The 24,259-nt window shown below is 40.7% G+C and overlaps 1 protein-coding gene across 1 annotated transcript; it reads right to left on the reverse strand.

Annotated features, from left to right (window-relative positions):
- Positions 1-530: 530 nt before the first annotated feature.
- Positions 531-24,259, reverse strand: RIPK1 (receptor interacting serine/threonine kinase 1). Its single transcript, XM_074576056.1, has 12 exons — positions 24,134-24,259; positions 19,461-19,672; positions 17,671-17,824; positions 17,061-17,198; positions 14,492-14,720; positions 13,621-13,770; positions 12,256-12,332; positions 8,928-9,018; positions 6,093-6,656; positions 4,318-4,389; positions 1,988-2,140; positions 531-1,078 (listed from the first exon to the last, which is right to left on the reverse strand). The coding sequence occupies exons 2-12, from the start codon at positions 19,610-19,612 to the stop codon at positions 792-794; spliced, it is 2,067 nt and encodes a 688-aa protein (XP_074432157.1). The 5' UTR covers positions 19,613-19,672; positions 24,134-24,259; the 3' UTR covers positions 531-791.

Below are 24,259 nucleotides of genomic sequence, written 5' to 3' on the forward strand. Positions count from 1 at the left end.
AGGCACTTTCCCCTTCCCAAAGCTCTCATATTCCCAAGTCTTTACTTTGGATTGCATAATGATTAAACATATATTTTCACTATTCCATAAAGCTGATGAGAAACTTACCATGTAAGATCTTTTCTACCAAGCAATGTAAAAATCTAATGCAATATTACCCTGTGAAAGTATTTTATCAATTATATACTTTTAAAGCCAAAAATAATTTTTGCTTTTATTCACACTTCTCTTTGCATAATTACAGACAACTGTATTTAATAACCATTATAAAAAGATTTAAAAAAATAATATCATATTGACTTAGAGCAATCTGGGATAGTACCCTTCTAAGTATTGGCACTTCTGGCAAAACTTAAAGAGTTGATTTTGTTTTCTGTCCAAGTTTTTCAAGGAGTGAGTCAGTCTTTCACATACTATTACTAATATATTAGTTTTGCTGAAATTACATGCTTTTGTTCACCAATGTGTTTCAAGACAGAATATAGAAATTTTGTATAACGTGTTCTCCTTGAATCAATACTACTATTGCATTTGGTTGTCATTATCTTCAAAAAATCATTTTATTCAGAAGGAAGATGCTTATTTTCTTTTATCCTCTGGAAGACCAACTATCTTGACATAAACTTTTTGATTTACTGGAGATATTTACTGAAAACTGCTTGGCAGAAAAAATGTATTCCAAAAAGTCTGTGCAAAAAGGAGAGCTCCAGAAAGTCTGTTCAAAATTAATACTTGTTATCGGGAGGTCTTTAGGAAAAAACACCCTTATTTTTCCCCAGTTCTCAGTCAACTTATTCCTCGTTGATTTGCATCAAACTAGTAAGAAGATCCAGTCTTTGGCAGCCAAAGAGGGCTCTGGCAAGCTTTCCAACTGTAGCACCTTTGGAGCCTTCCCTCATTACCCACTTAAGCAGCATTTGGTAAACTTTTTCTTTTAGTCCATCTCGTTCATAGTCATGATCAATTTCATCAATCTCAGGATCACAGAAGCCCAGTTTACGAGCACAGTGCTTCCACTGTTTAGCCAACTTTTCTCTCACTAGATTCAAATGTTTATCAGTCAGGACAGTAGCATCATCTGCAAAAAGGAAAAGAGTATAAGAAAACGGCATTGTTTAATGCTTCTGCTCCTTTTGCTGTCTCGCCTGTCCTCCCCCAAATATTTATTGGTAATATGTGGAAACAGAATTTTAGTGATACAATCAGAAGTGGATTTCATGAAACCAGTATTACCAATGATGCCAGGAAAGAAACTCCCAGTCAGAACAGTGTATTCACAGGTCAGTTGCTGGACTTGATTTTTGATCTGAGGCGATCATAGTTTCTCACTTAAGCCTGCAAAATTGAAAAGCTCCTTCCTAGAGTTCTTATACATCTGACTGATGTCTAGATGATATGTTTTATATTCTGGGACACTATTTATTTGTTTATTTAGGAATGTGCCAGGATAGTTTAACTCAGTATTGACCAACAAAAATAAATTAAATTCCAAAATCTTCTAATTTCTACATGAATGAAGTGATCGTGGTCCCAAGCCTGTCAGCGTTCAAGCAATGTTTGGACAATGCTCTTAGATATATGGTTTAACTTCTAGGTTTCTCTGTGTGGCATCAGGCACTGGACTCGATGATCTTCATGGGTCCCTTCCAACTCAGGTTATTCTGTGGTTTTAAACTATAAATTGGGCAAGGACCACTAGTCTTAACCTTGCTTCTACCAATTTGAGTGTTGTTATTCCTCACGTTCTTGATGCATATACATCTATACTTGCATCTGGTGTCTCTTAAGAGACCATGTAACTACAGGACAAATGAGGTACGTGGTATTACAGAGCAGCATCAGCACAAACCCTTACTTGTTTTATACGCTCTTAAGTATGAAGTAGAAAAGGACCCAAACAGTTATTTCTTGAGTATCAGAGGGAGAAAGCTGTACCAGATAAATATATGGGGAGAATACATCAAAACTAGGAAGATATTTCTCTTACCAAATATACCCGATGCTTCATAATGCGTGTAAGTTGCTTCTGTAGCAACAGGAGAAGTGCTGATGTGTTGATTGTGCTCTTCAATCTTCATGTGATTGTAGGTTCCAATTTGAATTCCAGAACTGTTACTTATGTTGTACTTGACTGAATCTTCTGTATAAGGGAATTTAATACAATTTTATAAACAAGTGCATACGGTTCAAAATGCCAAGAAGTAACATAAGGAGGAGGAAGGTTTTGCTAATCAGGGAAGTGATTAAATGGTTTTATATGCATTTAATGCCATTTACTGGCAAATATGAGCATATTTTCATTATGCAGCGTGACATAAAGGTACTTTAGTAAAAGCCCATCCTATTCTATTCTGTGACAAAATGCCATAACCAAGCCCCTTACATGCTGGTAGTTACTAGACTGTAAATAATGTTCCCTGCACTTCAGGAATGCGTGGTAGCAGCCTCACTTTTTGTTGGCTAACAGCTTCAGGAGGTCTGTACTTGAAAGCGCTTTTTGTTTAAATCTTAAAGCCTTCTGCCTCTCAGCTTTACTTTTCATAGATGTAAGTTCAGGCTGACAGTTAGGACTTCCAAGTTCTGCACGATTACAGGAAATCATTTCTAGTTGCTCGTAATGTTTCTATATTCCATGTTATACTATGCTGTCTCTGTTTCACAATGTATTTCATCCCTGCTATCTAAGTGTGTATTCTTCAGCTGTATCTATTTTTACAGTGCACTACTTGCTCAGTGTTTGTTTCAACAATATTTATTTACTTCCCCTTGTTCTGTACTTTTAGTTCTAAGGCAAGACTACAATGTTTTCTGGGATACCTTACCAAAAACCCCTACTCCTTTCTTTTAATGCCTGAATCCTCAGCAATAAAAGTCAACATGTATATACAACCAATTGCACCGCTAAATTTTGTGCAACTCTGGGAGCTTCCGACTGTGGTTTACTGTCTGTGATTAGTTAAACACCTAATTTGGTATCTTTTGCTTACAGTTGTCTGATTTCCACACATAACATGAAACTAAGTGACAATTCTAGCCATGTTAGGTGACATCAGTTTTCTCTTGACAATGTTTTCTGAACTCTGTTGGGATAGTCATCCATTAAATGTTCTAATTCTAGTTTAAATGCTGTATATCACAATCTGGGCCTAAAATTGAAGTATAGATAACTAAAATGATAGACGAAGCTCTGTATTTAATCACCCAAAATGATGGCTAGATGCACAAACATCCTTGTTACACACCCAATTGCAATGTGAAGTGTGGAAATCTATGGTCACGTATAAAAACCTGACTAAATGCATTTAAGATCTGCTAACCTGAAACTGCTAGTCAGAAATACTTATATGTATGCATGATTAGTTTCCAGAAGTTGCACAAAAGGAATGCATTTTATCATGTCTCAAAATATTATGATTTCTGTATCCTTTTTTTTTTTTTAGGTGAAGGACCAAGGAAATATGTTCATATTTTTAGCTAAAAAATGAAGAAATCTCATGTGTTTGCTATTTTCTTATCTGGTAATAAGATGAATCTAGCAAAAGATATGAAAACATGTACAAATGCTTTGTCAATATTAACAGTAAAAGTTACTGCGCTTATAAATCTCCTTTCCCAAGCCTCTACGCTTTGCTTGCTTGACACTTTTAGGCCATCATCTAGAGACTCTAAGGGGCATATAGTCAAGAAGACAGAGACCTGCTGTTTCAAGTTTTCTTTGTAAGTGTAAACCACTTAACCCTTTCAAAGCTTGTCCAGTTTGTAATTAAAGAGTTCAGGGTGCCCCAAGCAAGATTCCAACTCGAAAGGAGCATATATTAATGACTCCTGAGGGACAGGACAGAATTTCAGGGGTTTAAGACAGTTGAACTGTACAGACATGTGCGCCAATGAAGGCTGATCGGCATGAAGCCCATAGCTAGAGATCTGTATTAAAAATTCAGAGCAAAAACCGAGAGGTGTCCCAAATGCGTGTGTGGCTCAGGAGTTGGGTATAGTCACAGCAACTTGACACTCAATCTAAGAAACTGACCGGCTTAGGTATACAGGAGATCTTACAATGCCTTCACGTTTTTAGAAGCATGAGAACATAAAAGTTGTTGTCCTTGATCCATCAAATAACACATTTAACGGTGTGTACAGGTCCTGCTTGGAGACAGGACTTAGTTTTACATACTGGTACTGATAACTTCGGCTATGGTTAGAGGCATTAAGCAACAACATAAATTATTTCACGACCCTGAAGTTTTTTGCTTTACTGATCAGGATGCAATGCATAGCCTGTTGGGTACCAGGACAGATGAAGGCTAGAGTGCTTACCTGTGCTTACTCTGGGTGCAGGAGGATAATATGTAAAAGTTCCCCTTGTGAAAGAAGTGGAATCTTTGTTACCTAAAAAAGAGGGGAAAATAAAAAAAAAAATGCCAAAAGCATTATGTAAACAAAAAAAGCACATATACTTAAGAATGACTGCCACGCTTATAACAGTATGAGTACATAGTTTGTGCCCTTAAATACAAAGAGACAAGAAGCTTTTTAATTAACAGGATTGCATCTCCTTGAATAACTCTAGTTAAAGCAATGACCTTACTGTGGTTTTTCTCAGTGACTAATAGCCTTAATCACCCTTGGATCCCAATGAGGGCAATGGGCTTCCACGTGGGTGTATGAATACCTGGCTGGTAGACGGCAATGTGGGATCACAGCACACCACAGTTATGGGCTGAGCTGCCTCTTAGCAGGTATTCAAATTGGAAAATTCAGAACTCCCAAGTGTGCTCCTACTACTTACTGCTGAGACTGACTGTGGTTTGTATTAGCACGCTGCTTGTGACCGGCTCTAGCAAAGGCACGGAACACCACTGCATCTTTCACTGGTGCCAGTCATGTCCAGCAGAGATGTAACTTCCTGCCCAGGGCAGTAATCGATTTGGATGCCCACAGATGAGCTCCGCAACTCAGGATGGGGCAGTAAGAGTGACTGGGTTAGGGTAACCCGACAACTCAATGGAAGAGCTGTAATGCAGCTCTTCTGCATCTCAGTCTGATATCTGCCACACTACTGCACACAGCCTCCCTATAACTTTCTTTTTTCTTTTTTTTCTTTCAAACAGATTTTATTAGTGATGTTGACAGTTCTAATCCCTGCCTTCTGACATGACAGCTCTGAGATTCATTTCAGTAAATAAACTCACATAAACAACTAGTCACAGCCTCTGCATAAATAATTTAATAGAACAACACCTTTGTGGCTTTCTGCCTGTAAACAGCTAGGCATCTTTGATTGTCTTGTGAGACGATCTGGAAAAGAATGCCACACTAAAAATATCCAATATTTAGTAGGAGCAGGCTCATGTTTCTCATGCTACCTCTAGTTCCTAAAAGTTGCATCTTATAGGCCTTTAGTTACCATTTATTTTTACTTTCTGCCAATGTTAATTTGTTCTCTTTCTTCTTTGTCTCCACACCTTTCTAGTCCACAGCTCACTAGCAAATATCGACAGAGGCTCAGAAGCACCAGGCAGTTTTCTGGAGAAAACAGTTATGCGCCTTGCTGGGTACTTGAGCTCAGGAGTCTCTTACCTTGCTGCAAATCAAGCTAAAAATACCCATCTATTTTCTGAAATGCTACAAATGTTTTTTCTGCACAAGCAAAACCTATGGTATAAATGTTACATTTCTGAGAGTCAAAAGTTTTCCATTGCTTTCCTAGAAGGACTGGTAGCAGCTCTTGGGTTTGGTAGCTGCTGTAGCAGTATCTGCTGTCATTTGGCTGGTAGCTGAAGAGTTAGGCATTGGGTCTGGTGCTCCTTTATTACAGTGATGCTTTAGAAATGGTTCGCTTGAAGTTAACAGCCTGAAATCAGTGAAAGCAGCATAATGAAGTCAAAGCTAGAGCATTTTAGCAGCCTGGATTAACTTCAAATAAACAAAGACAACTTCACGAAAGAAGTTCACCTTTGCTATATCACAGATCAACTGTTAGCAGTAAGCAGGTGGTCGTTACATAAACTACGAAACACTCCTGGATGCTTCATTTTTAAAGAACAAGCGGGTCTTCAGAAACACAGGTGGTGGGGGAGGCGGAATCTCACCTGTATCTGTGTCTGCATTCTTTGGGTACCAGTTTGCATTGGTCTGTGACTGCAGGTTTAGGCCCGATTCAGGCACAGGAGGTTTACTTAGGCTAAAAGTATTGGCTGAATGCAATCCATAGAGACCCTCTGTGTTTCCCGTTAGAAGACTGTTAGGGTTTGGCCCACGAAAAACATCCACATTTCCCTGTTTCAGTGCTGTTGCAGCTGGCTGTGGCCAAAAATATGGATTAGTGTTTGATCCTGTTTTTTCAGCTCTTGGATACAGTTCGTTCCATTGAGGAGTAGGAGATGGCTTTACATATGGATCATAGGAAACTCTTCGTCTCCTTTCTTCCTCTCTCATTTCAGGGGTGTATACTATAGGTGGAATTGCTTTATCCATCCGGCTCCCGAATACATGGTAGTTGTATTCACACTGAAGTTTGCTTTCTAGATTATCAGCAGGTGTAAATGAGGTCTCACAGCTCTCAACAGGCTGGTTTTCAGGGGAGGCAGCAAACAGAGCTTCGTTAATCTGACTGGTCATGGGACCTTGAGAGCTGTGTAGAGAGTTAGGCTGATCTAAAAGGGAGGAAAAGTAAATATTTGAAATACATCCAAATGCAAGTATTTAACTTGTTAGGATGACACTAGAATCTATTAATCTACCTTTGATACTACAGTAATATATAAAAGGTGAAAATATAACATTACTTCTAGCATAAGCTGTATTTTATTTTATAGAATGCCTTCACTGAGAAGTATTACAGATTTTTATCTAGGAAGTATAGGCTTGTTTAAGCTATCGGTGTCAAAATCTCGCTTAGTCAAGTGGTGTCAGAATTCACTGCATGCTCTGCTTATATTGACATCAAGTTCTCAACCATTGAAACAAACAGGTCCTGGAGGCATTTAAAGGGTCTGATTTAATAGTGTGTCTCCACTGGCCTTAACCAGTGTTTAATCAGTGCAAAATTGGAGTGTAATGGGATGGAAAATAACACCGCTGTAATAGGTGTCACTTCACACAGCACAAATAATTTGTCGTTAAAGTCATGTTTGCAAATGATTATGTAAAATATCCTGTCTAGGTATTTCATGATGAATCCTTTTTGTCTAGCTTATTTGTCATAGTCCAAAAGAATACACTTTCACAAGTAACACCTACCAGATAAAACAGTTTGCATCATCTACGTCTTTCGAACTAATTTTCACTATCAAAGGAAGCTCTACTTAAGTCTTGAACTACACTGAGTTATGATCTGGATCATGCTGCAGCATTCCAAGACTAAACAAGAATGTAAAAATCTGCTTGTCATTACTTTTTCTTGTGTTTTTAAGGGTAGGACTACAGATGCTTTCTTAAGAAGTTCTGAAAGCTTCACAGTTGTCTAGAAAACATTGTACACTGACTAAAGCAAGAGACTCTTACAGACCACTATAAAATTGGAATAAAGTGTATGTATGTGCTTCTATTTAGCTCGGATAATGCCAGTGAACTCTTTTTTTTTTTTTTCTTTTTTTTTTTTCTTTTTTTTTTCCAAATTACGTTAATTCAGTCTGTATTAGGCAGGACCAAAACTAGTTCCTTTTGATGGCTGTATATTAGTACACCTTCAGTCTGACTCGCTCTGCTGCTAGAGAGGGAGTGGGAGGAATAAGCTAATACAGAAAGAATCTCATCAAAAGTGACAGCTATTAGCAATTCAGTATTAGCATAAACTATATCACATCCATTCTCCAGGGCAAGCTTGAGATGTAGGAACAGATCCTGTGGGATATCTTTCACTACCACTGCCTGAGTAATGCCCATTGACTGGAGAAAAAAAACCCTGACTTTGACTGACAGCTGTCAAGATAGTATCTTTCTAAAGTGTGGATTCACAATAAAACTTTTGTATTTAAAATACAAGAGCGTCTGTAATCTGCTGCAGTCATACGTGATTCTTTCTGCTAGGGAAATGTAATTATACTCGTTTAAAAATATAGCAGTGGGGCTGCCCTAATAAGTCCATCAGTTCTACCGAGGAACAGTTACAGCAAACCTAGCTTTGGGGAAAATTTACTAGTTGCGTGTTACAGTTTAACACTATTGATTTAATAATGTCTCTTAAATGGTGTGAGCAAACTTAGAAGGATTTTATTTCTACTGAATTTGATGTTGTTGCTTGTAAATCAGTGTTGCAAATATGATCCTATATCCTTTGTGATTAAGTAACTTTGGTAAAAGAATTCCAGATACGCTACTATAGAACTGTAACTATATCATCACGTATTTTAGAGAGCGCTCTATAAAAACATGAAACATGCAACTCATCCAAGATTTGATGGGAAATATTGGAGAAAGGAGATAAAATTAATCTATTAGTGCTCCTCAGATAGATTCCATAGAGACCATGATCATAAACAAAGGAATATGTTGTAACTATGCATCCTGGTCATATTCAGAGCATTCATAAGAAAGGCTGGAGTGCGAAAAAGTAAAGTCTTCATGAAATTAAAGCCTACAGGCCCAGCAGTTCGCATGACTAAAAGGATGGGAAGAAAGATTAAGTATGCAATGTAATTATCAAAGTGACCATTGAAAAGCCTAGTGTTAAAATTTTCAGCATGGGAGAGGAAAGAAAGGGAGTGTAAAATGAAATGGGTTCAAACTGTAGACTGTGGAAAATTCAAAACAGTAAGTATGAATTTGGGAGCCAATTTAATCTTTACAGTGACTACAATTCTGTCTGAAGCGCTCAATAACTGAGTCTTTTCATAACCCCTTAATGGTAAGATTTCTGACTTTGTACGTGTACACAACTTTATCTTTGGCAGAATACACAGAATAATGACGTGCTAGTGACTTACCTACTTGACTATTACTGGCATCTTCTGATACAGCATCTATTTGAAGGGATTGCATCCTATTCAGCAGTTCATTTGACTCGGGCCACGTTTTCTGCATGTAAGTAAGAACAAATGATCGAGTTACAGGCAAAAACTTAACCAAAGGACCCACAGAATAGGAAACAGCACAGCTTCACAGTGAAGCGGTCTGGATGAACAGATTCTGTGCATCTGTGGGAAGAGATGCCATACTCTTACACAGAGCACAGCCTGACAGAAAATACCCAAATACCCATTGCTTTGCTACAGATGGGCGAAATCGCAAAATCTTTTCTTCAACAAAGGGAGGAACGACTGCAATGCAACTGCAGTATGTAATACTCCGAGTTGGCGACACAACACCCTTGCCTACATGAGTACGAGCTTAATCCAGAGTGGTTTTGGAGTGACTGTTTTGACCTCATAGCTAGACTGTCTGCAAGCAACCTCAGTGAGAGGGTGCTGCTGAGGTAAAGGTAGCAAACGTGCATCCTGTTTTGTGGATCTATATTTAGTAAGTACATTCATGAACAGGGAAGAGGTGACGAAGAAGATTTACATTCAGGTATGGCCATGTTGACTTTTATGAAAAGTATTAGGAACAATGAGTTCAGAGCAAATCTTCAGAAAGATGTGGTACAATTTCCTTTCTGTAAACAGTCATCCTTACTTCAACAGGGTGAAGGCAAAATCCATTCCTGTTCCACTCTTTTGATGTTCCCATTATTCAGACTTCATGTAAGTAATTTTTTTTTTTTACTTGGAAAAACTATTTTTCAATTCCCCCCCATGCTTTTTACTCATAAAATAATTTCTAAAAGTAGGATGTACGTGTGTTTGTACGTACTTTCACAGATTAAAAATCAACAACTACTATCTCTTCTCAAAAAATCTACTTCCTTCTGAAAGCAAAAGATGACATTCTAAAGTGCATTACAGCCTAGGTCTTTAGATTTTACTTGAGTAACTGAACTACTCGAGCAGGGGCGCTGGACCAGATGAGCTCCAGAGATCCCTTCCAACCTTAACCATTCTGTGGTCCTTCTAGTTAGGAGGCTGTGGACTCTGCTTCCACGGTTGGTAGTTGTGGGGGGAGAAGGCTATGCCCAAACCCTATAACTCATGTTGCTACTGACATGGTACTAGTAGTTCACCACCCTGACTTGCCTTGGATGCTGTATTTGCATTCTGTGCCCTGATCGGAATGGATGTTTTCCTTCCTGAGAAAGTAATAGACTCACGGCCCATTTTCTAAATAGTCCTTTGGTCCCTATGATTTAAGAGGTATATTTGCAGAGCGCTAAGGCAGTGAGTATAATTGGCCATGATCCTGATTTGGGGACACTATCATAAATTAGATGTATATACTCTCACATTTGTGAGATAGTTTGGTCAAATCAGTCCAGGAAACTTATTTCATCAGTTTAATTTTGCAAAATTCTACCGCTTTTTTGAACAGTTACTGATGCCTCATAAACATCACGTGTTTTCTAAAACAGAACTTTCATTTCCACAATTGTAGACTTTGTGACAGAAGTACACACTTTAAAGAAAACTGTAAATAAATGGTTTCACAAAGGCAGTTGTTTTTCTTTCCTTAAAGAAAGTTGCTTTTCTTTCATTCCATACCAAGTTAAAATAACTTGGTATGTATCCTTCTGAGTCTCACTTCACTGCAAAGATTAAACCCCTAATGCCAGGAGTTCTCACTGATAGCCATCAGTACTACCGAAGTGATTAAATTAATAAAATCTGTGATAAAAAGGTTCCATAATCAGCCCAATTGTTCAAGAAGTTCTCATTCTCTTATTTTAATTCAAGAAATCATTCTTTGTATCATAATTCATAAACCTACAGCTAGAAAAGTAAGAGAAACCAACTTGGACACTCAGAAAAAACACCCAATTTCAAGTTTCCTCTGTTGTTATTACTATGGTATAGCTTCCTCGTCTCAAGCAGGCTGACACTCGTTAGACACTGAACACAGGACAAAAAATTATCAAGAATTTACAGAGGTTTTTTTACTCTAAATCAGATTCTGGCACTTTTGAATCTCTAGGAAAATTAACATTTCATTTCACGAGTGAGACTTAATTGGACATATGAGGAGCTTTTGCAAAGTATTATCAAAGAATCAGGGTGCCACTCAGGTAGGAATAGACCTTGGGGGACCTCAGGCCCATCTCCTGCTCAAAACAGGGTCACTTATGGGATCAGAGTTGGTAGCTCAGAGCTTTGTGCAGTTGGGTGTTGAAAACCTCCAACGATGGTGACTGGACAACCTCCTTAAGTAACTTGCTCCACTGCTTAGCTGTCCTCATGGGGAAAAGTGTTTTTTTTTCCTCTTGCATCCAGTTTGAATCTCTCTTTTTTCAGTTTATGTTCGCTGGCTCTTGACCTCCTACTATGCACTGCTGTGAAGAACTTGGCTCTGTCTTCTCAATAAACTCATCAGAGATAGGGGCTGGCTGCTATTTATGTCCCCCCCAAGCCATTGCATGTCTGGACTGAAACTTCCCTGGTCCCTCAGCCCCATCTCATATGGCAGGACTAACAAGTGCCAAGCAGATCTGCTTGATTTGTGGCCTGTCACGCTGTTGGTATACCCTGGGATGCTGCTGGCCTTCCTGGCTGCCAGGCAGGCTATGGCTGATGCCCAGGTTGCTGCTCACCACCACACTGAGGTCCTCTTCAGCAGTGTTGCTCCCTGGCCAGGCAGCCCCCAGTTGGCACTGAAGCCAGGGGTTATTCCAGGTGCAGCATGTTGCACTTGTCCTTTCAGAATTTCGCAAGGTTCCTGTTACCCCATTTCTCCAGCCTGCAGCTGGCAGCCTTGCCCTTGTAACTGTATTGACCGGTCCTCCTAGTTTGGTGTCACCTGTGCACCTTATGAGAGTACGCTCCATCACTTCCCTGAGGTCACTGATAAAGGAGTAAGCCAGGGAAGGTCCCAGCATAGTAGACCTTTGCACGACCACAGTTGTTACTGGCTTCCAGATGAAGTAGGACCCATCAACTGCTACCCTCTGAGACTCGCCATCCAATATGTTTTCATCTGCCTATCCAAACAGTAACATCCAAACTTGGATACGAAAATATTTTGGGAGACAGTGTTGAAAATCTTCCTGAAGCTGAGGTAAATTAGATGTACCGCCCTCCCCTCGTTCACAAATCCAGACATTTTGCCACAGAAGGAAATCAGGTCGGTCGCGCATGATCAGTCTCAAAGCGTCAGAGTCTGGCTATAACTGGGGTCAGGGAAAGAGGATGTGGGGAACTGATGCTTTAAAATGCTTAGAAATTTACTCACTTTTAACTTCTTCAGATCATCTTCAATATTTTTTCCTAAATTTTGACAGTAAAATGGCTTGTATCTTTCACTAATTTCTGCAAAAAGAAAAGAACTAAGTGAAAGTGGTTTTCAATGGGAAATAAGTGATTTATACTGTTAATTTTCATGGATAAGGATTGAATAAAGACTTGTATGAAGTCAGGAGCAAGAAAATTATACATACATTTGGAATTTGTCCACATGGCTCATTTAGCCTTAATATAGTAACAAGAATAAGATGATTTCTAGGGATTTTTTTTTTGTTGTTGTTGTATTGCTTTTGAGGGTGAAAGCTCTCTTTCTACGATCCGTGGCTGACAGCACCTTGACTTGACTGGCCAAAAGATTGGTTGTCCCATTTTAAAAAAAATAAGACACATTCAGTTACATTCAGCTACCTGATAAACAACTAGCCCGTCTCTGCTAAAGATGGAATTACTGAAATAACCTACTAACATGGTAAATATCAGTAGACTGCATATGGGAAAATTAGAAGCTAAGACCCAGTGCAAGCATAAACTCAATCCAGTAGCAGTAGATTATGTCGGTTATATATGGAAATAGTAGATGGGTTCCTCCTGGTATACATATTTCCTCTGAGTATTTAAGTACATGCCTGTTGTTTATGAAGCTCTTGGTGCCCCTGTCTAAATCCAAACCTCCATTTCCTGTTAAGCGTAGGGGGTTTTTTTGTGGTTTGGTGGTGGTTTGTTTTTTTTTTTTGCTTGTTGGTTTTTTTGGGATTGAGTTTTTTTGGGTTTGGGTTTTTTTTTTTTGGCACTACATATTGACACAGAAAGAAGAGACAAGAGGAGATTAAGAATTTTGACTTATATTTGCTGAATGCTCTTAGTCTCCTTCCCAGACCATTCAGTCAAGACTTTTACTGACTGCAAGTGTTTTGGGACCTGACCACACAAAAGGACGATTAGCTAGTCAAAGGCTGTTGCGTTTCTCCTGGGAGGCTAAACTGGGACAGCTTTTGAAGCTAGTTTCAATAGGGTAATTTCTCAGTCATACCCAAGATATATACTCTGTCCTTTGATGTTAGCTTTTTTGTAAATTTCAGCAAGAAAACTGTACTATGCTGAAGACAAATTATCAGCAGGTACAAAGTGTTTTCGCTCCATCCACTCACTAGTATTTCTCAAATCTGTAGATGTTGGACCATACCCCATTTTAGTCAGGGTACAGGAAGCAGGCTTTACTGGGCATGTGAATTGATATTTCTGTTTTCAAAGCAAAAATTTATATTTGAAGAGGAAAACACTCAAGTTTGTTTTGCTGCATTACAAACTACTGACAGACACATAACAAAAAAGTAATCCCAAAGCGATGCCTTACCTGCAAAGGTTGGCCGTTTCTCTGACTCTTTATCCCAGCATTGTTTCATTAAGTCAATAATTTCCACTGGACACTTATCAGTGATCTCCTTTATGTCTGGTCTGTTTCCATTCATGATACCAAAGCAAATCTGGGCTTCATTTATACCATCTGAAAAATAAAATTTCCTATCAGATCCTGATCGTGAGTTTTGCTACCTTTCCGTAGGTAAAAGAAACAGTAAAGCAGCTTCCTGTGTATTTGTGGATATGTAAAAGAAGATTTCAAAGAAAGATGCCCGATGTACAGCTACAAGTCTCTCACATTAGTGAATCCGAATCCACTGCCCTGACTTCCACAGATTAGAGATTTATTTTAAGATTAATGAATTCACTTTTATATGTAAGATGTGCCCAGTGCAAGTAAGGGTGACAGATCTAGCTCTCTGCAACCTGAATCTCAGTTATGCTCTGCGCTGGGTATGAACACAAAGATGGCCACACGACAATGTTCAGCTGTTTCGTTAACAAAAAATCCGTTCAAAATGATAAAGACATTACTCTGGACACGTAACTAGCCCACCTTAGGAAATAGCGTACATCAAAGTATCCATCCTGGCCTGCCCAGTGTTTGTCTTCTGCCACTGAGAGCAGGTTTATGCCCATACCACGTGGATGTGAAGAGACTGGGCTCATGCTTGCATTTCAATTCAGATGTTCTTGTCCACACTTAGAAGTCAGGAATGATGCAACAAATACCTCTTACTGGCCATGAGATGCTGAACAGGTGCCATTTTTGGGCATAGGCGATTTAATCTACTAATCTTTATCACTTTAAATGCTTAACATTTGTAACTTAATTTTGTGATAGTGTCTTTTTGGGAGTAACTTACGCTCATATGGCTCTTTGTCAGCAAAAATTGCCCAGATCACTATGCCGAAGCTATAAACGTCTGACTTCTCCACAGGTTTTACATTAAGACAGCTTAAATGCTCAGGGGCCATATAGAAAAGGGTCCCAGCATTGTTCTGGAAAGTGCTCTTGATTTGCTTCTGTCGGACAGTCTCTTCTTGGGTGAGCCGGCTCCAGTTCTTAAAGGAGGCAACACCAAGATCTGCAATCTGAAAAATGAGACACATCAGAGCTAGAGCTGGGATGAAGAGGAGATAAACAAGTATTTCACGCAGTGCTCAATTTTATAATGAATAGTTAGTAGTAACTTATCTAAAAATGAAGCACTGCAAAAAATACAACAAAAAGAAAGGAAAGCAAATTATTTGTCATTTTATCGGTGGGGTTTTTTTGCCTAAATAAAGTATCCCTGCCAACTGGGAACCATTAGGCTGAACCTTCATTATTAACTTAACCACACTTGGAACAAACACACAATGTAATGAAAAAGGCTTGGTTTTGCTCACATTGACAATTACATTCAAGATCTGCTTACAGCGCTCGTGGCAGAACAGAAGCAGCTGAGATTCAAATCCAGAAGTAATCTATAAGATGGCCAGATATCCCTCCTCCCTCACTGCCCTCTCCATTTAGAATCCATTTAACTCAATTTCCTTAGATCCTCCTACAGAAAGGGGGAGGAATAGGATCTAAGGTGATGTGATGTGTATGCCAAAGAGACATGGAAAAGGATAGCATGGAATAAGTTAAAGCAGGGATAGCTGGGTACTGTGCGCTTAACAAGGTGGCATTACTGAAACCTTAGGGTGGAGTTTTACAACTAAACTAACGGCTGAAGGTGAAGAAAATAATCCTTCCCTTGTTTCCCCACAGCCTCTGTCTCCTCCTCCTGTTCCAGCTCTGACACTTAACCTGACACTGGGAAGACCTAGCGCCCGGCACTCAAATGGCTGGCTGAACCAAGTGCTCCCCAGCAGAAGGGTAGCACTGCCAATGAGGCAAGTCGTAATCTGCTGGTTTGGCTTCCTAAATCAGGGCAAAGTGGTCAGATTAGCATGAGTGCTAATACCAAGGGAACAGGAGGTCAACAGGAGAGGAAAGACGGAAGAAAATGTGACTGCCTCTCTCGGCCACAGGCAGCTACCAAACTGAGCTGTGCAACGCAATCACTTCAGATAAAACTGAGGTGATGCCTTGCCTCACTTCTAAGTCGCTTTTCTCTTTTGTTGCCTCTATCTATCTTATTGTTCCTCTTGAGTTTCTGAAGCTTTGGGCTAAATTTAGAGGACATGTATTCTGAGGGAGAGGAAATGTAAGTGACACCCTGCTGAGGAAGCAGGAGTCCAAGTTCATGTCTACAAGTGAGAGGAGGTCTAATGTGATAGAGGAAGATATGATATAAATCTTCCTACATTTGCAGTTTCCTATAACAACTGTTTCTCTTTATAAATATTGGCAATGTCAGACACATTCAAGCAGATAAATCATACAACAGCTACCTTAAATTATACTTTTGATCAAGTCACTTAAGGAAGTCTGATCTGATTCTGAATTTGATCCTGGTTACAGTTCAGTGATGATAGCCTAGTTCGCTCCTGTCCATATAAACAAGCTGAAACCCAAAAAACCGTACAATTTACATTTAAAGCAGATCATGATTAATTAATTTTTTTTTTTTGGGGGGGGGAAATTTAAAAAAAAATTAGTTTATATCTCTTACCTACAAGCTGCTCATACTGCAGTGGGACTTGCTACTATAGTAACCTTGTCAACCCCCTTCTCACTAATATGTTTGAGAAATACTGAATGACAGAACTTTCTTCACAGGATTTTATTCTGTAGTTTCATACTGTAATGGGGTGATTATTTCAGCAACTCACCTTGGCCAGAGACAGGACATTTGATGAGGACTGCTGCAAATTCTACTGTTCATTCAGTAGTAGACTCTGTATCTATGTGTCTTTATCCAAAAGCCCGCTAACGTTAATAGAAGGGCTTCGGAACAGGCTTATAAACCACTCTTTGAAGTAGCTTCCTGCTGGTTTTTTTTTTGCAGCTGCTGGCTGTCATTTTACAATGATGACTAAGGGGAAAAAAGAGACAAAAGAGGAAAAGAAAATAGGCAAAAGAAGGAAAGGAATAAGAAGGAAGAGGTAAAGGCAGGAGGAGAAATTACAGCAGTAAAGGACAAAAGACACGATCCATAAGACATTTTATTTTGTTTCAATCTCTGCATGTTAAGGTTTGTTTTTTCTTTCTAGCTGTTTTGTTATTTGTATTTCATTAATTCTCAACAATATTATTCATTTTTTTAAATACCCTTAGTGATTTTTTTTTTTTTCATAAATGGGGGAAAGATTATACAAACCTCAAGCTCAGAGGTTTTATAGGCCACCAGACTTCAATTATCCACTGCTAACGCTCTCTTAGCGATAGCTCGCTAGACTACAAAGGAGTTCATCTATCAATCAGGAATACTAACGAATGCAGCTGAACTGGATTCTTCAACCCAAATCATCAGCTTGCTTCATTTACATTCCAACAAGTACCTTAATGTGGAAATCTCTGTCCACAAGGATGTTTTCTGGTTTTAGGTCTTTGTGTACGAAGCCTTGCTCATGCAGATAAAGCATTCCTTCTGCGATCTCCAGCACAAAACGCCCTTTTACCGACAAAGGCAGTGGGAGCTAAAATAAAGAACAGAAGTACCAGCTATTAAAAAATGCTACTGCAATCATCAAATTAAAAATCAGTCTTTAAAAAAGTTTTCTTTTTCAGTCCCAAGACTACGTCTGCTCAAGCCAGGGTAAAAAAGAGCCAAGATCTTTCTTGGATCTAAAATTTTGCATTAAAGTAATTCTAGAGTCACTCCATATTTATGGAAGTGTTCTTCTTTAGCAAGTTCTCCGCATATCTCTACAAACACTTCTACAACTCCAAACCTATAACTGTCATCTGCTCCTCTTTGACGTGCAGGAAAGCCATAGCTGTCCTCTGCTGTCTCTAGAGAAGGCAGGGCTGCCGCTGGCTCTTTCATACAAGAAAGAAGAATGAGAAACTAAAGACTCCATTCCTTGGAGACAGCAGTAACATCCTGTCCCTTTCAAGCATCATATCAACCCCAAGGAGTGGCAAGGGATGAAGCAATTCACTGCTCACTTTCTGTAGCACTTTCATCATGTTCCCCCGGTCCACGTACTCCATCACAAGGGAGTAGTTGCCGTCTTCCAAAACTATACCTAGTAGTTTTACCACACGGTCATGCTGCAGTCTGCGCATAATCTTGCCTTCTTCAAGGAGGGAAGCATTATATCTGTAAAACAGACATTACACTGAACTTAGGTGTCAGGCTAGAAAGAACACAGGGATGAAAACGCTGTTAATTCATAATGACAACGGTGACCAAAACTGTCAGCCTCCCTAGAGCCACTGTAAGATGAACCATACCTTCAGCTGGCTTTGAATTGATACAGCTTTGTTCATGCCAGGTTATATTCTCTAAGTGTCAAATGCCTTGCACAGAGACTGTCTGCTCTGCCTGATTTTAAGGCCTGCTTTTCACAAAGTACATCAGCATTCTTTCTGTAGGTGCACTGCTGAAATCGCTGAACTGGGGTGGGATCAGGACATGCAGGGCTGAAAGAGCCTTTGGACGAGGATCAAGACACACCCCGCTACCTCTCATACAGGAAACTATACAGGTCTCTTTCCCAAAGGGCTGGTATTCATGTTCCAATTGGATTTACTACAGGGGATCCACCCACATACTGGGTGGTGATAACACTTACTAACAATTAGTGGTTTAGAATGAATTCAAAGCCTAACTTTACCTGGGCCTCAGTAAAATCCATCAGTAGTCACAGGTACACAGCTGGGAGCTCACCAAGGGTGTTAAATGGTACTCATTATATTAAATACTCTTATTTTTACTATTGTTCCTGTTCTAGTTATTGGGCAAAACGCTGTAAGAAAATCTTGAGACTATGTTGCTCGCTAATGCTTTCCTACTCTATGACTTAAAACGAAATTGCTTCCTCCTTTTGTGTTCCTCCAGTACTAGAGAAGGAGGAGGCTGTTTTGTTTGCATTAGGCTCATCTGTAAATTTGCTGAAGACTTTTGATTCAAGACTTTAAGGAAAAACAAACTTATGAACCTGTGTAGCAGGAAAGTAAAAACACAAACCCCAAAATAAACTAGGCAAGCTTGTCCTTTTTAACTGTGTTCATCCCCAGCTGTCAGTGCAGTCTGCAAACTACTACAGTCTCTTAATTCACTTTCCACTGGCAAAATAAAAACTCTGTTAATTTATTTATTATAACCCAAACCAGAAGAATATGGGTTTTTGTCTCTCTCTAGTGGATGACTCACAGGAGTTTTAGGTTTATCACGGTTCTGAGGTAGTAGAGCTGCAATGTGACCTGAATTCATTGAAATCAACAGCTAATTCAATCCTTGAATTAAATCAGTGGGCTTGGCTCACTCTGCTTTTTCTCAAGGGACAGAGCGTTACATTCTTGGTATTACACATGTTGGGCTGGAGTCCTGCTGATAGCTCATGTGTGTTTAGCTCGTAGTGGACATCTACGGTTGGACAACTGTATTGAAAATTGATCTGTAAGCTTGAAAATATCACGTGCCCACTGAGTTCCTGGCTTTCTTTAAATGTACAAGATTCTTAAAAATTCACAGTAATGCTCACTTTGCAACAGAAAACAGGAACTTCACTGGAACAATGAGTTAAAACTAAAAAAGTTGGCTCATAAGGGAAAAAAGAAAAATTTTCAGGACAGCTGCTAGTACTGTCTTAGAGTATTTTCCCCACATATAGTAACTCCAGAATCCAAAGATCTCAAATTATTACACTTTATTTAGATTTATCTCCATTGAGTTTAGACGATTCCTTAGACTAACTGAAAGATAAAAATCAGAACAAAGATCTGTAACTTACTCAGTGCGCTGGGGTCCTGTATACACCTTTTTTAATACTACATATCCATGTTTCTTATGGAAGCATAAAGAAATTGTTCCAAATCCTCCAGCGTCTAATTGTTTTTTTTCAAGCAAATCCTGGGTGTTCATATGGATGTCTTCCAGCGACATGTTTGCAGTCTTTGTGGCTTCGCAATTAAAACAAAGTCAAGTACCCTAGTGCTTCTGGACCTGTAGCGTACAGGAGGAGAAAGAAGTGTCATTATCAAGCGTTTAGCTGTTCCACTAAATAAGTGTCTACGTAAGGAGTGGGACACAAGTGTATACTCTTGTGACCCTTATGAACAAAGGACCTCAGTTTGAAACCAAAGATGCTGTCATTCTCACAGGATCAGACCTAGAGATCCCAACAATTTATCCTGTCAACCCATTACACTTACATTAAGTCGATGTAACACCATTTGTTCACCTGAGGATTTCAAAGTGCTTTTAATAAATAGTTTTTATCCATATAATATGCAGTAGATCAGCACTGTCCCTACACTTCGTATGTGCAAAAACTGAAAGCCAGAAAAATCAAGGGCCACAGTCCCAAAGGCAGGTAGCGCCTTTGCCTGAACATGGGCTTGTCAGGTGCCCGGATACTTATACAACTCTGAGCCACCTTTTGGGGCACCTTTGCAAATCCAGCTCTACAGGGTTTGCTTAAAGCTTCAAACAAACAAATAAAAGGTTTCTCTGCAGGGTGAAACAAAGAACCCAGCTTCCGTGGGAAACTTCTTTTCACGGCTGTCTGAATTTGTCTGAGACAAGTGCTAGGAAGGACTGTGGTGGGGACATAAGGCAACTTCTCTCCTGCCCCTCAAAAAGAAGAGGAACAAAGAAATTGTGCAGGTTTGCAATATCTCCTAAGTGCACCAAAAGAGAAGGAGAGCTTGGGGGAGCCTGTGAAATGGGTAGATAAGTAAACCCCAGTGGACGCCAGAATAATTTTAAGCCTTTGATAAAGCTGTCGTGCTCTCTTGCCTAACATGTCTGTCAGGAGCTATAACCTTAAAAGAAGGGTGGACAGCCGGTACCTTTGGCACGTGCCAACAAGCTCAATTGCTAGCACAGGTGCGAGCCACAAGCTCTGCTTTTTTTCCGTCACTGAAGGTACCTTAAGCACCTTCCATCAAATAAAGAAAGAGTTTGCTGAGAAAAGGCGAAGTCCAAGGGCTGTTCAGTTTCCATTCCTCTTGGGTGACTATGACACAGATATACAGAACTGGGAGAAAGGCACCATTTCCAAGCACTGCTATCAGCAACAGTAGGTTGGCTCATTTGGGTAATTAAGAGCCCTAAATAGTGTAGCAAAGGGACCGACAAATTTTTCAGACCAGCAAGCAACTGTCTGTAAACTACTGTGTACCTGTATCATCAAATCTCTAATTGAAAAGATTGCTTAATGTTATTATGAATATCAGCTGCAGCCTAATTTCCACCGCCTTGTTCTGGAGCCTGGGAGCTAAGGAGGTAGTGAAAGTGTCTGGAGAAAGTAGGTGTCTGAGGGAAGAGGGACGTTTACGGGCAGATTTGGAAATTGTCTGGTCAGTTCAATACTGACAAGCCAAAATAGGGAAGAGTAAACTTAATTAAAAAAAAAAAAAAAAAAAAAAAAAAGGTTGTGCCTGTAGAAGAGAAAAAGCAAAAGCTTCCTCTTCCAAGTGGATATATACTCAATGGGCTCTTGCCCTGTAGACAGGGAACATCTCTAGATCTGGAGCAGTGCACTCTCTTTAGAGTTTTCTTCTTCGGCTTTCCTGACTTTGAAAGGATGCAGATTTTGTCTTGCTGGAGTGCTAGCCTGCATTACGAGCACAGGACTGAGGACATGGCTACATTTGTTTAGTCAGAAGGTAAGCCCTGCTATGCCTTATACTTTTTAGGGGAGAGATTGTTGTTGTGTTTTGTTTGTTAGTTTTTTTTCTTTAAATTGCTTTACAGTTAATCAAACAGCTGAATAACAAATGACTCATAGCAGTGCCAGGAATACTCACTGCTGCTCTCCTACGTGAGCTTTCGTCTCCCTGGAGGTTTCTGGTGATGGTTCTCTGGCTTTCTTGGGGTGGTGCTACTGACTGTTGTGCAGATGGGGCGGGTGTCACAGGTACAAAGGCCTGAATTCAGTCGTGAGACTTTAACTTGGCATGAAGTAACATCTTGCTTCTTTATCTGGGGTTTTCCTTTCAAGAACTGGTTCAAAGTCACATATTTACAGTAATTTTACCATGCTAACAGTAATTATGCATCTAGGTAGTAGTTATTCTTGTAAGAATTGCACGTGCTCTTCTTGTGAATGAAAATTAACATGTATTGTTGAATTTCTAAAGTTGCATTAATACTATAGATATCTTGGGGCTGCCATTCAATACCATACAACCTGCTGAAAACCAGCTCTGCCTCAAACTGCAACAATATAGGACCTTGTTCCTATTTACGTTGCTAATGCCTGTTGCTACCAAGCAGCATGCCATCATGGTAACCAGAAGGCTTGGAAATTCAGAAGAAGTAATAACTTCTGAAATCATAAGATATCTACTGAAATAAGCTGGCTAACATTCAACACAGGGAACTTTCTCATAAGAAGGGAGGGAACCTTCTTCCTTGGGCTCTACTATTAGGATGTTACTACCCTTTGTTGTTGTTGTTATTAAGTACTAAGGTACTCTGAGTAAAAGCTTTTTGACCCTAGGACTTATTTCAAACCCAAAGTTTTTTGTAGGATGGGTATCACAGGAAAGCAATCTGTAGCCAGGTTTTTAAGCAAAGACTATTTATTTCGGTACACTATTTAACATGAGGTATTGTCTGATGTTACCTGGTAAACAAATCAAGGAGAGAAGCTCGAAGGCTCAAGTTCATTCCAAGCTTACTGCTCTTTATTGGTAATTCATGGTAATTCAAATGTATCCTAACTATCCACTTATGATACACCAGTGCATACACTACATATCTGTGGTTAAGAGAACAGAAATTTTGTAGTTTGGTTTAGCCTAACCTTACAGAAGCTACGCGTACTTCTAGGGGTAAATTTGTGTTCTATGAGGTAGCCCTCCATCTGTATACTTGATTGATTATAAAGCAGTTTGGTTTTTTTCTTAATATGCTATTCTGAACATCTGTATTGGGGTGGTTTCATATTTAACAAGCGCCAACATGTGTTATGAAAACTTTGAAAACTGGTTGCTAAAAGAGAGGGATTTTTGCCTACTAGTATGTTTTGGTTTTCTTTAGAGAGGGATAAAAGTGTAATAAGTGGTTTTGTGGCATTTTTCTTTTTAACACCATGGTTATATTCTCCCCTCTAACCTCCAAAGGGCACATAAACTCCCAAGAATCATGACCTGGTCATTAGGTCATATCGGGCCTGATCACCATTCAAAAGCAGTTTGCTGAGTCTAACAATCTGTTACTGATCTGATGTAGATCTTGCGCAGCCCGCGCGGTTAAGGAGGATTGCTGGGTGCATCAGCGTGGTAACGTAAAAAAAGGTCACACAGTAATTACAGCCCTTTTGGCCTAATGATACTCACAGGGCGCAAGTTCTTGAGAGGTGTTACAAGGTATAATTGGAGAAAGTGAACAAGTTTGCAAGCACCAAAACTCATGGCCATTTAGTTAGCGGTGGGGAATGGAAGGGAATAACAAACAGGAACCAAAGCTGGTATCACCGATACGGGTAACGGGAGATAAAGGGAAGGGTCCATGCAGCTGAAGACAAAAATACTGCACGTGTGGATGTTTCAAAAGCTGTCAGTGCATCTCAACTCTATTGCTGTAACTCTCATAACCCACTCCTAAACCTAAACCTTTCCCTTATGCTAAGGGTTTTCAGCTGCTGCCTCTTTTCACTGAGGAATCATTTTTATTTTTTATTTTGGAAATAGCAAAGAAAATGCCCGTGTCAGACCAGCAGCAGGTTACAAAAGGCATCCCATGGGAAGGCGAGGGGGAGCCAAGCCCAGGGAAGCGAAGGTGTTGATGACACACGGGTTTTCATAGGACCAGAGCAGAGGGAAACACTCGGCGAGCGCCGGCGGGGCTGGAGCAGAGCGAAGGCGGAGAGGGGAACGGAGTGGGTCCCTGCAGTGGCCTGCACCGGTATAACCGTGTCACCGAACAGGAGCGGTGACAAAAAGGTGCACTCTTGTAGAACGGGCTGCCTGGGCTGCCCCGTCCTGCCGCGGCTGTCGGAGGAAGGGACCAGCCGGTGCCGGGCCTTCCCGTTCCGGCCGAGCTCGGTCCCCGCAGCCGGGGCGGGCGGCCCCGAACGCACCCGCCTCGCCGCGGGGCCGGGAAAGCCCGAATGCGGGTTTTCTCTGGCCTAGTTCCTCGTTGGCCGACTTGACGTGCCCTCCTCCTCCTCCCGGCGGCTTCCTGCCGCCGAGGCCGCCTCTCCTCGCACGCACCGCTCTCCCGCCGTGCCGCTTCCCGTCGCGGCGCCCCGGGGCTTCCCCGGTGGCCGGGAGACCCTCCCCAGGCAGGGGGAGGGGGGGACGGGATGCTCCGCAACCCCGCCGGACCACCCCGGCCCCGGCAACCCCCGGGGATCCGGACCCCGCAGCGGCGGCGCCTTCGCGGCTTTCGGTTTCGGCGGAGCAGCCCCGGGGCTTCCCACCCCTCCCCTCCCTCCGGTCCGCGGTGCCTTACCGTGTGTGCGGCCCGCTCTCCTCCGTCCTGCCGCCTCCCTCGGGAGGGCTCGGCGGCCTGCGGGTGCGCCCTCACCGCCCCCTGCGCTGCGCCCCGGCCCGGCGGCGGCGGGAGGGGAGGAGGGAC

This window comes from Larus michahellis, chromosome 2 (assembly GCF_964199755.1).
Source record: "Larus michahellis chromosome 2, bLarMic1.1, whole genome shotgun sequence".
Taxonomy (NCBI): domain Eukaryota; kingdom Metazoa; phylum Chordata; class Aves; order Charadriiformes; family Laridae; genus Larus; species Larus michahellis.